The sequence below is a fragment of the Rhipicephalus sanguineus genome, chromosome 4, assembly GCF_013339695.2.
Source record: "Rhipicephalus sanguineus isolate Rsan-2018 chromosome 4, BIME_Rsan_1.4, whole genome shotgun sequence".
In the NCBI taxonomy this organism is placed as follows: Eukaryota; Metazoa; Arthropoda; class Arachnida; order Ixodida; family Ixodidae; genus Rhipicephalus; species Rhipicephalus sanguineus.
In genome coordinates this window covers 92,920,682-92,931,338 of record NC_051179.1, presented here as the reverse complement: position 1 = coordinate 92,931,338, position 10,657 = coordinate 92,920,682, and the positions used below count along the sequence as shown (strand labels likewise).

Genomic DNA, 10,657 nt, shown 5'->3' with positions numbered 1-10,657 from the left:
GACGGGCTCTTCTGTCATGTATACTACAGAATGCGCGTACACTTCGCTTCTGCAGTAAAAAAATAAATAGACGCGGCTTGCTTTAATAACGCCATATCCGGCCATAAAGTCACGCGACACGGACTCAGCAGACTACATGAAATGTTTACAATAGAACTGCGCACCCCTATCGAAAAATTAGGCATGCCGCACGCGGCAAATATCTGATGCTCGGTATGAACACATGTGGATCGTGTGTTCTCGTGTAATCATTCGAGATTAGTGAATGCGTGTTGTACACGACGGTACAGATCCCGTAGACTATTTTACGGACGCCTTCAAATGCCGCCATCTTGGGCTGTTACCTTTGTCATATCGTACGTATCCGTATTAACTAAACGAACAATGCTAAAATAAGCTCATACGCGTTCGACGACGTTTTGTGACCTTGTTTATTTCAATCTCACAACATAGAAAACTGAGAAAACATTGGTTCATCGTGTATAGACAAGCGCTTGTTGAGTGTGCCGAGTCGTTGCATGCCAGACGTGACAGCCATTGTCGCGACCATCTCAAATGTCATCGAAAAAATATCGTGCTGATTTCTTTCATGGAAAACAGTAAATTGGTAAAATATTTTGTAGAGAAAAAATTCTTGGTCACGTGGGAGTCTTCCGAGTTTCGCAGAATGTCGTAAGAGTGACGCTTATTAAAAAAAGACTAATTCTGAGAGTATCGTTTCTTGTTTCAATGCCAAAATTAGTGTACATATTAAGCAAAAGCGTCTGCCGTAAGGTGTTTGAATCTCATTAATATCACTGCAATTTTTCTGCCATATACGCCTCTACAAAGTTTGCCAAAATGTTCTATGTTTCCATTTTTTCCCTTGTAATACCGCGCTATGTGTAGATACCCCAGTAATCAATGCTTACTCTACGGAAGTAATATTAATAGTAATATTAATGTAATATTACTAGTAATATTATTCTAATATTACTAGTAGTATTAATAGTAATATTAATGAGATTCTAACACCTTACGCAAGCACTTTTGCTTAATATGTATACCAATTTTGGCACTGAACAAGAAATGATACTCTTGAAATTAGTTTTTTTTTACAAACGTCACTCTTACGACATTGTGCGAAATTCGGAAGGCTCCCACGTGACCAAGTCTTTTTTCTCTCGGAAATACCTTAGCAATTTACTGTTTTCAATGAAGAAATCAGCACGATTGTTTTCTATCATATTTGAGATGGTCGCCAAACTGGCTGGGACGTTTGGCATGAAATGACGCTGCAGTTATTGAGGCGAAGCGTAGTACATGTTGTCTAGTAAGAGTTCTGATTCAGTCTCCTTTTCTTTTTTTTTATCTTTTACATAGCAAGGCAAGACTTCTAGAAGCTGTGGCCAAAGTGTGAGTATTCCACACATCACCGTATAATGCGGGTGACGCTTTTGATAGCGGAATGATTAACTGATGATTGCTACCAATTTAAACGTCCTAAAGGTGTAAATTTTATATGCAAGTAATTCAATACGTGGATAATATGCTTGAAGGTGTATCAAAGAGGATAATGAGCTAATGCCGTTACGCAATCTGCTAAGTGAAGATTAGAGTACTCCGACTACTTATATCCATCAGCTTGAAAACAGGCAGTTGATTACAACAGCAACTATAAAGCATCGCAATAGTTACACGCCCTGCGTGGAATGCAATGTCATGGCTGTTTTTGCCATTATATGTTGGTGGGTCGACGGACGCCATCAATGACGAAATTTTGATCGAAGCTGGCGGTCCTGGCTGGTACGACATTGCCACGCTTGTCTACGCTACCGGGACGACTTCTCGTGGTAGTCGGCTATACGGAGCTCATGCTCTGTGCGCCTAACGTATCGCGACAGTGTTCGTCGCATCACAGAAGTCTTACTTACAGCTAATTCTCAAATGGGGGTCCGCGAAACTATTTGGGGGTCCACGATCATAGGTTGGCAAAACGTGTGGACCTCACTCAGACTTACTCATGGAATATATGTTGCAGTTAAGGCTCACTCGGACTCACACTCACCAAAATTCTTCTCAACCGGACTCACTTGAACTTAAAGTCACCAAAATAATCGCTCGAACTCACACGGACTCAGGGCTCGATCTGAGGCTGTGTGAGTCGACTCATCAGTCCGTTAGCGGCGTATAATTAGCTTTTTCGACCAAGGTGTCAATGCTCTTTAACACCAATATCTCGCATAATCGGTGCTCTATAGTACTTGGCGCCTTTCGATCTCGTATCTTCAAATACGAGTTATCAGTGGTTTCAACCTAGTAAGGACACTTTTATTGAAAGAGATGACTCACACGAAGTATTTTATCAAGAACTTCTCGTGAAAGAGTTTGCTGGGGGGATCAATAAAGATTGAGCTGATAAAGATTGAGATGATAAAGATTGAGCTGATATAAAGAGCAATAAAGATTGAGCGCCTCTGATTAATAAAGATTGAGCTGGCATATGAACGCTAGTGCGTTGAATTATGTGAGTATAAACGTGAGCCGACATAAGGCGGATAGTGCTGAAGTTGAGTAGATAGGGACCACGATACACATGGTCGAAAAAAACGCGTTTTTTGGAGCCGCACTATACCCCGTGACAGCGGCCCCTTCCGATTTTTTTTATGCTTCACCGCATAACATTTTTGTATTGCGGCGGAGCTGACTTGTGTGTCCCCTTCTGCATGAGATGGCTGTAAAGCTCTGGTTGCAGTTTTCTACGACCATACCTGCCAACTCTTCCGAATTTTCCGTAAAATGTGCGAATTTCGACCTCGCTTACGATTTTACGAATGTTAGCTGAAATTTTACGGAAAACCATATCATTTCCGATAAAAAAAATTAAAAGTTCATTAAAACAGCGTGGCCTTCGTGATCAGCTACTGCGCATTGCCGTAGCTAGTCGCGGAGCTGCCCCGAAAACGGCGCTGTGTTATCATCATCGGCAGCAGCTGCTTCAACATTTAGCGACTTCTGTCGTCTTCTCGGGGGGTGGCTACGAATCCATACCGCCTTGGCGCGTACGCAAAGCGCAAACATGTGGCATTGGGCTTTGTTCGCGGGTCGGCGGTGAGGACTACATTGTTCGTGTCGCTTTTCGTATGACCGGCTGCCGCGTCCGACGCAGTAGGACTGCTATGTTTAAGCCCAGGTGCGACGTGCAGTGGGCGCGTTTGGGAGCTGTTCGAAGTGTTGACGGATCGCTCAGGTTCCACAGAATTTTATTGGTTATGCTGGGCATTCTCTTCATTCCCCACCGTAATGCGGAATGCGAGAGAATATTCAGCACTGTCAACAAAACTAGAACGGAGTTTCGCTCATCTTGTCTGTGAAGAAACTCTCGAGAGCCTGCTGATGGTGAAAGGGCACCAGAGTGGAACTTGCTTTGAGCAAAGCTACACGGAGAACTTTCTGAAGCGGGCAAAGTCCGCAACAGCAAAGTCACTGCAAAAATAAATTGTCGCCCAATTGAGTTGTTGCTGATTACTCTCTGACCGATTTTACTTATGGTTGCAAAAACATGATTAAGCTTGTCGCCAGAGGCGAAACCCTCCGAACTTGAAACCAAAAAGAAGTCACAGTTTCACCGCAAGGGCGACGCAATGAATGCGATAGCAATACATTGTAGCGTTACACGAAGTGAGGCTGGCAGCTAACTGTTTTGTAACCGATCTCGCGTAACTACAAAACGCTGTTGTAAGAGAATACGGCCGCTTCAGAGAGCGGAGCTCTCCGCATAGTCACTTCGCGTTGAGAGCGCAGCACGTAGAAGGGTTTACGAGCCGCCCGCTGTGATACCTTTCGAGATAGCGCGCGCCAGCGATCGCGACCGCGCCCTTAGATTCAAAGTTCAATGTTGCTCCTCGCGCGACACCCCCCCCCCCCCCCGCGTCTTTTAAGGCTCATTAAAGAAGGGCGGCGCGTTTCCTGTCTGCTTCGACGGCAGGCCTCCCGAGCGGGGTGATGTTATCGCATGCACCCTCCGATCGACTGAAATGGGCCGGCTCGTTTGAACTCTGCTTCGGCCGCGTTCGTCGCCCCCGCTCGCGCGCTTTTACCCCGCGGTAGAACATACAATGCGCGGGGGGATCTTATCAATTTGGACTTCATACCGGAAGGACATGACGGCGACGCCAAAAACCCGTCGAGACTGTCCATATAACTGCTGTCGCAATACATAGTGGGTTGGCTACACCCCCCCCCCCCCCGCCGCATGAAAGTTTTACTAATTTCTATGCCGCCAGGTTGGCAGGTATGTCTACGACATATGCATACCATGCTTTTTCCAGGCTTGCACAGTTGAAAAGCAAGCGCAGCTAAAACAGGTTGAATGGGGTTGCATACCGTACAACTAATCGGCAAGCTGTTGAGATCGAATTGGTGTGGCACTTTAGTTACCGTTTTTTGCCAGGTATAAATAAAAGGCACCTATTTCACGCTGCATGTCGTTAATTTCTGGCCCCCTCTTTCTTTCACTGAAAGGAGTCCCCCGATCACTTCCACCGGTCCACAAGGGGCCCCTGAAACATTCATGGCTGAAAACCACTGCCGTATACAGCAACTCCGGGAAGACTGAAAGTCCGAAGCTGAAGCTGATTTTTTTTTCGCTTGTCGCTTCAATGCAAGGTGTCTTTTTTAAGAGTTAGCATTACATAAATCACTAATAAAAGCTTGGAAAACGCTTGGGCTTCGCCTTCAAGAGAAGAACCGATAGCGTAATCGCGCAGGCCCCGTGCGCATCGCCTTCTCAATTGCTAGCCGGTTCTGGATGCCTCAACCCTGCCGTAAGGAAACGAACGTCTGTGCGCGTAACAATGGCCGTTTCAAACTATCCTAGAATGCCTACTGCAAGTACAGTTGCGTAGTGCCCACTACGCCATAATTCTTCCTTTTGCGAATCGGCGAGGTTACCACTACGTGTCCGTAAAGCAACACGCGTATGTGCGCAGCTGCACACTTTGTTGATGCTGTTGCTGACAATGATGATTTATTATGCCGGAGCGCTTTGTAATGGGTGGACCGTTAAAACATCCACTCGTTACACAATTGACATGGTTTGACGCCTGGCGCGATTCTACGCTTCTGCCGTGCAAAAGAGTAGAACGCGATAACATAATCGGACCGTGTTCGTGTCGCCTTCCCAATCGCTAGCCTGGCTTCGCTTCTCGTTGGACACCTAAACCGTGCCGCAAGGAAAGCCAAAGTGCGGACGCCGTCCGGCTCCTATTTTTATTTGCATCTACCTCGAATTTTCGCTCACGGACAACGTTGATTTTTCGCTCACAACCAAAGACCGCAGCCGACACCGGAATTTCTGCGAAAAGATCTCTTTAACGCCATCGCGGTGAAAGGTCATGCTTGCAATTTTCTTGCTGTTCTAAGCTATTCATTTACCGTGACTTAATCAGAACCATCGCCAATAGCCGCGTAAGAGGTTGCGACCCATTGTGACATCAGCCAAAGAATAGCCAAGATTTGAGAAAGTGCCACAAAACGCGCATTACCGACCTTTCCTTGTGCGCGAAGTTTGGAAACATTGGTAATGTTCACCACTGGCACGAATGGTGGTAATATTCACGAGAGCGGTGTCTTTGCTTGCACTTACGTCACTGAAACCACCATGTTGCAGTACCGGCACGGTGGGAAGTTAGGTTGCTGTCGTCACGTCAACGTTATAGGTACACCGCACGCGGGTTCGGTCGTTACTCTGGAGCAGAGGTCAGTGACGTTCCGGGTGCGTATTTATGACATTGAAGCAGCCTAACCGTAGCAGTGAATATGTGGCTTAGAGGTAATTGTAGTCGCCATGCTGTTGTATCAGTTTACTGCGTTAAGAAGCGGCGTCCGCAACTTCGCGGCAAAGCTATCAATACGTTACTGTGTTCACGAAATCTTAATATAAAGCAGCCACGGCAGCATAACCACTGCTCTGGGCAGGAACTCGACCACGTGCTTCCTAACGTACTGGTACTTCAAGCGTACATGGGGGTGCAATTTAGTTTGCTCGGTGTTTTCAAAGCGGCATACTTCCCTAGATTTCGTCTCGAATCAGCGTATCAATTGCCAACACTAACCTATACGCGCCGTCTAAGAAACAAATTGCGGCTCGCAGTTCCGGGAAGCAGCCGGATTCTTTCTTCAACACGTGCGTCACCATCATCGCCGTGCTGATAGTCATCACGCTCATCTGCATGACCATCATCATGCTCAAGTGCTTCTCGACCAGGGACGGTAAGCTTGCGCGAATATTTCTTTGTGTCTAATTAAGGGCGGGTACACGCCTTCGTGACACGTGTATTGACGAAGCCAATTAAGTAGGGGTGTGCGAATATTCGAAAGTATCGAACACTCGTCGAACATTACATTCGAAATATTCGTATTCGATTCGAAAATCGTGTATTCGAAAACTTTCGAATATTCGATAACTTCGAATATTCGAAAAATTCGAATATGCGATTCGATTATCATGCATAAAATAACTCGTCTTCCACATTTCTGCTGCGTTCGTATCGCTAAAAACGTTGCCGAGAGGAGCGATAAACATTGTGAGTACACGGAGGCACAATATCTGCCTGCGACGAGCGCCCCAATACGCATGATTTATGGCTGGTGCATCTCCGACGTGCAGCGCTGTTGGCGATCATATAACCGTACATTTTCAATATTATGCGGCCGTAACGTGCCGCACTACCACTCGTTCACTATGCGGGACCACTTCTGAAGCAAGACAGTGACCCATGTGACTGGTGGTGGACTGTAGGCACCTTCAGATAACCCGCTCTGGTAAAGCTTTGCCCCATGTAACTCCCTATACCAGCCACTTCTGTTCCAAGCGAGCGTGCCTTTTCAGTGGTAGGGGGGGGGGGGGGGGGGAGTTGTCTCTGTTACAAGGGAGCGCCTGCTGCCTGATCATGTGGAGCAACTCATATTTCTTCATGATAACATGTAGTCATCACTTTCATTGTGGCGTGATATTTGCTTGTGTTGTGATGTGCATTGTGCTAGCCTGGACATTGTGTTCTGGAGATAGCAGTGTATGTTGTGTTACCAGTCAGGCTGTTAATGTTTTTTTTCTTCAAATAGCTACATGTTAAATAAAATATTGTTACTGTGGAGGCATTTTTCCTTTGATATTCGATATTCGATTCGATATTCGAAGGTGGATATTCGTATTCGATTCGTATTCGAAAAATTTGATATTCGTACACCCCTACAATTAAGGCATTCGCAATTTGAACTTCAGCAGTCAATTATTAAGGCGGAAGCCTTAGATGCCTCATCAAGCGCGAAAATTGACCGGCGTCCCCTGTCGGCAGCGTCAACACGAGTGATGCGAAAAATCATCATCATCACGTGGTGACGTCATCATGGCGTCACATATCGCCAAAATTTGTTACGTCATTATGACTTCACCTTGACGTAACGTGACGTCACATAACGACGTCACCGCATGCACATCGTAGCTTGGTCAAAGGTGAGCCGATGACGGAGGCAGTGCAAAACCGGGTGAGGTACCTGCGATCCTGGAGGCACTGGAAAATCGCGTTAGATGCAGAAAGCTTTCGGAGAGTGCTAGAGCAGGATCATTACATCGACTAAGATGAAAAAGGAGGTGGCTTTCGCCTTCCAGTCGTCTTAGGTGAATGCATAAGGGACTCTGTGATTTCTTTAGTTTTACGTGCAAAACCACGTAAGGCCTGTGGGGCAGTCCGGAGTGATTTTGACCACCTGTGGTCCTTCAAGGTGTACCTAAATGTAAGCGCACGGGTGCTCTTGCAGTTCGCCTCCGTGGTAATGTGGCCACCTTGATCGGGAATAGAACCCATGTCGTTGCGTTTAGCAGCGTCACGCCCGATAACCTGTTAAGCTGCTACGGTGGGTCAAATTTGCACAATTCGATAGCGATTACTCATTACCACTTACAAAAAACTCACAGGGTCCCTTATGTACTCACCAAAGACGACTGGAAGGCGAAAGCCATTTTCTTTTTCTTCTCAGTCAATGTATTGTTCCCCTCCGCCCTCCTAAAGCTTTGTGCACCTAACGTGGTTTTGCATTGCCTCCAGGATCGAAAGCACCTCATCTGGTTTTGCACAACCTCCGAAAGCGGCCCACTATTCACTAAGCTACGATGTCATGTGATGACGTCATCATGTGACGTCATGATGACGTGAATTAACTTTGGCGACCTGTGACGCCATGATGACATTATATTGTGACGTCATCAGGTGATGATTTCTTGCATCACTCGTGTTGACGCCGCCGACGCGGGTCGCCGGTCAATTTTAGATGCGAAGCATCTTAAGGCGGGGGCTTTGTCCATCACTCCCGCGGCGTCCACACCCTCACTGCGCATACGCGTCCCCACCCCTCTCTCTCCTCTCCTACGCTCCCCTCTCTCGCGCGCCTCATTCTTTCCTGCGCAACGCCGCGATGAGCGCCAGCGTCTCCCCGCTGCTTCGCATGCACACATGGTTCCCTTTAGCGGGAGATTGTGTAATCTTTTTTGCATTTGATGAGGCATCTGAGTCTTTTGCCTGCGCTGTGGCGCAGTGCTCACAACCGACTTCGACACGAGAGGCCCAGATTTCGAACACCGCCACCGAAACACTCTTGTTCGTGTTTATCTGCTCTACATGTACGCGGTGCGCTGGCGTCATTCGTGCGTTTGTGTGACTTTACACTTGAATGTGGGTCGAAATCGCGAATTGATAAAGCGTGCAGTGGGATCAAAAAAATTAGCGCAACTTCTGCTAAGTCGCACAAGGCTGACTGGTCACAGCAGAGATGGTGGGCACCTAGGTGGTCCTGGCTTGGCCAGGCTTTTACCCTCTCACCTGTCTCTTTCCCACCCCTTCCTATACTACACTATACGTGGCTATGCTTGCTCTCTCTCTCTCTTTCTATATGTTTTTTGTGCCTCTTTCTTTTTAGCTCTCTCTTTCTCTCTGTCTATTTCTTTCTCTATCTTTCTGTATTTTTCTCCTTCTTCCCTTTCTTTCTCTCTATTTTCTCTTCCTTTTTCTTTCTATGTCTATGTTCCATAATGATGATAATTTCCTATCTGTGACACACGGCCAACCTCGAGTATAAAGGCTCTGCTGTAAAAGTAGAAATTCTCTCTCTCGACCGTACACTCTCGTAACCGGGAGCCACTCGCCTCGTCATCGCAGCCTGCCCAAATCCTGGGGGCGTGTACAACCCGTACACCAACACGGCTCTCTCCTGCGACTCCCAGGAGTGCCGGAACTACGGTGAGTGACAATGGCCACTCTATAGTCCGGCAGGCTCTTTTAATAAATTCTACATGCTCACTTCACAAGACAAGCCCAACAACAATACGATACATCCCGACACCATAGATTCGGGTAAGCGTTTATTGTGAATACTCATCGTAATACCGCCGAGGAAAGAGAAGAAGAAGAAGAAAAAGTAGCAGAGTATCCTCAAGCGTACACTTAGAGATGAGAACACGAAAGCGTTTCTTTTGGCTAAGTGGCTGTTGGATGGGGATTGCTCCAAAGTGGCGTTGCCAAATTGTGTTATTGAGAATGAGGCAATGCAAGAGGCCGAACTGTGTTTATCTGCGTGATTTGGTGCAATGAAAGAGGAATCGGCAACCGTAGTACCAAAGCCCCAATACGTAGTACGACCGGCATGGCGGTGTTTATTTTGTCTTAACAGTCGCCGGTGGTGAACCGTTCAATGGCAGGAGGTGCTGCGTAGTTTGTCATCTATGTATGGCGCCAAAACCGTAATGAAAACCAACGTTTAACTGTATTGTAGTAATTATGATATAAATGGGAAGAAAACGAAGAGGACGAAAAGACAACTTGCCGTTGGTGGGGACCGAACCCTCAACCATCGGATAATTCGAAGTTAAAGACTACGCAGCTAAAAGACTACAGGTAACGTCCCCTATACATTCCTTGGCCTCGTTGTCAGTTGGTTTTCATTAAGGTGATGTCTAACACACAAAAACGAGCCCTCGATAAATTCTCCTTCATTCGTTCGTGTGTGGCGGCGAGTTATTGAATGAGTAGCGACTCTAATAAAATGACTAGCGAAGGAGCACAAGTCATGTATTCTTTCTTGTCTCCGTGTCGGTATTTTTTTATCTATGAAAATGAAGCAAATCGCCAAAAAAAGAAACGAAGGCAGAATAATTGTTTGTAATAAGAAAATAATTGACATTCTGACGTCACACAGAGACGCCATCGGTGCCGCCAGCACAGTTTAATATCGAATGCGCGCTTCAGCAAAACCCTTCGTTTCAACAATGAATTTATCTATTAGTAAAACCGTTTGGTTTGGTCTGAACAACCGTTAGGAAGGAATTTCAGAAGGTGAACCTAGTTAGAGCTACTTTGCACTCGCAAGGGTAAAATGACATACCAGCTATCATTCACCATGATTTTAAAAAACAAAACTGGACATTGTGCAATCAAACAAAGTGCATACGGGTACTCGTTTGTGGTGTAGCCGCCAGTAATGTATCGTTCATAACGCTTCGATATTTAATTATAAAAAACTGTATACTCGGGGCCTACTGTCCTAATTATCAGTCTCATTGAGGTATTTGTAGGTACTCTTAGGAGACATATAACTGCTATTTTTAGATGCGAAGCATCTCTTG

The 10,657-nt window shown here is 46.2% G+C and overlaps 1 protein-coding gene across 1 annotated transcript in view; it reads left to right on the top strand.

Moving 5' to 3' along the window:
* Nucleotides 1-5,641: 5,641 nt before the first annotated feature.
* The window catches only part of LOC119391397 (neprilysin-1-like), a 42,524-nt gene continuing 37,508 nt past the window's right edge, over nucleotides 5,642-10,657 (top strand). The window contains exons 1-3 of the mRNA XM_049415276.1: nucleotides 5,642-5,739; nucleotides 6,134-6,252; nucleotides 9,195-9,275. Of these exons, the coding sequence (XP_049271233.1) occupies nucleotides 5,642-5,739; nucleotides 6,134-6,252; nucleotides 9,195-9,275 (298 nt within the window). The remainder of the gene's footprint in view (nucleotides 5,740-6,133; nucleotides 6,253-9,194; nucleotides 9,276-10,657) is intronic.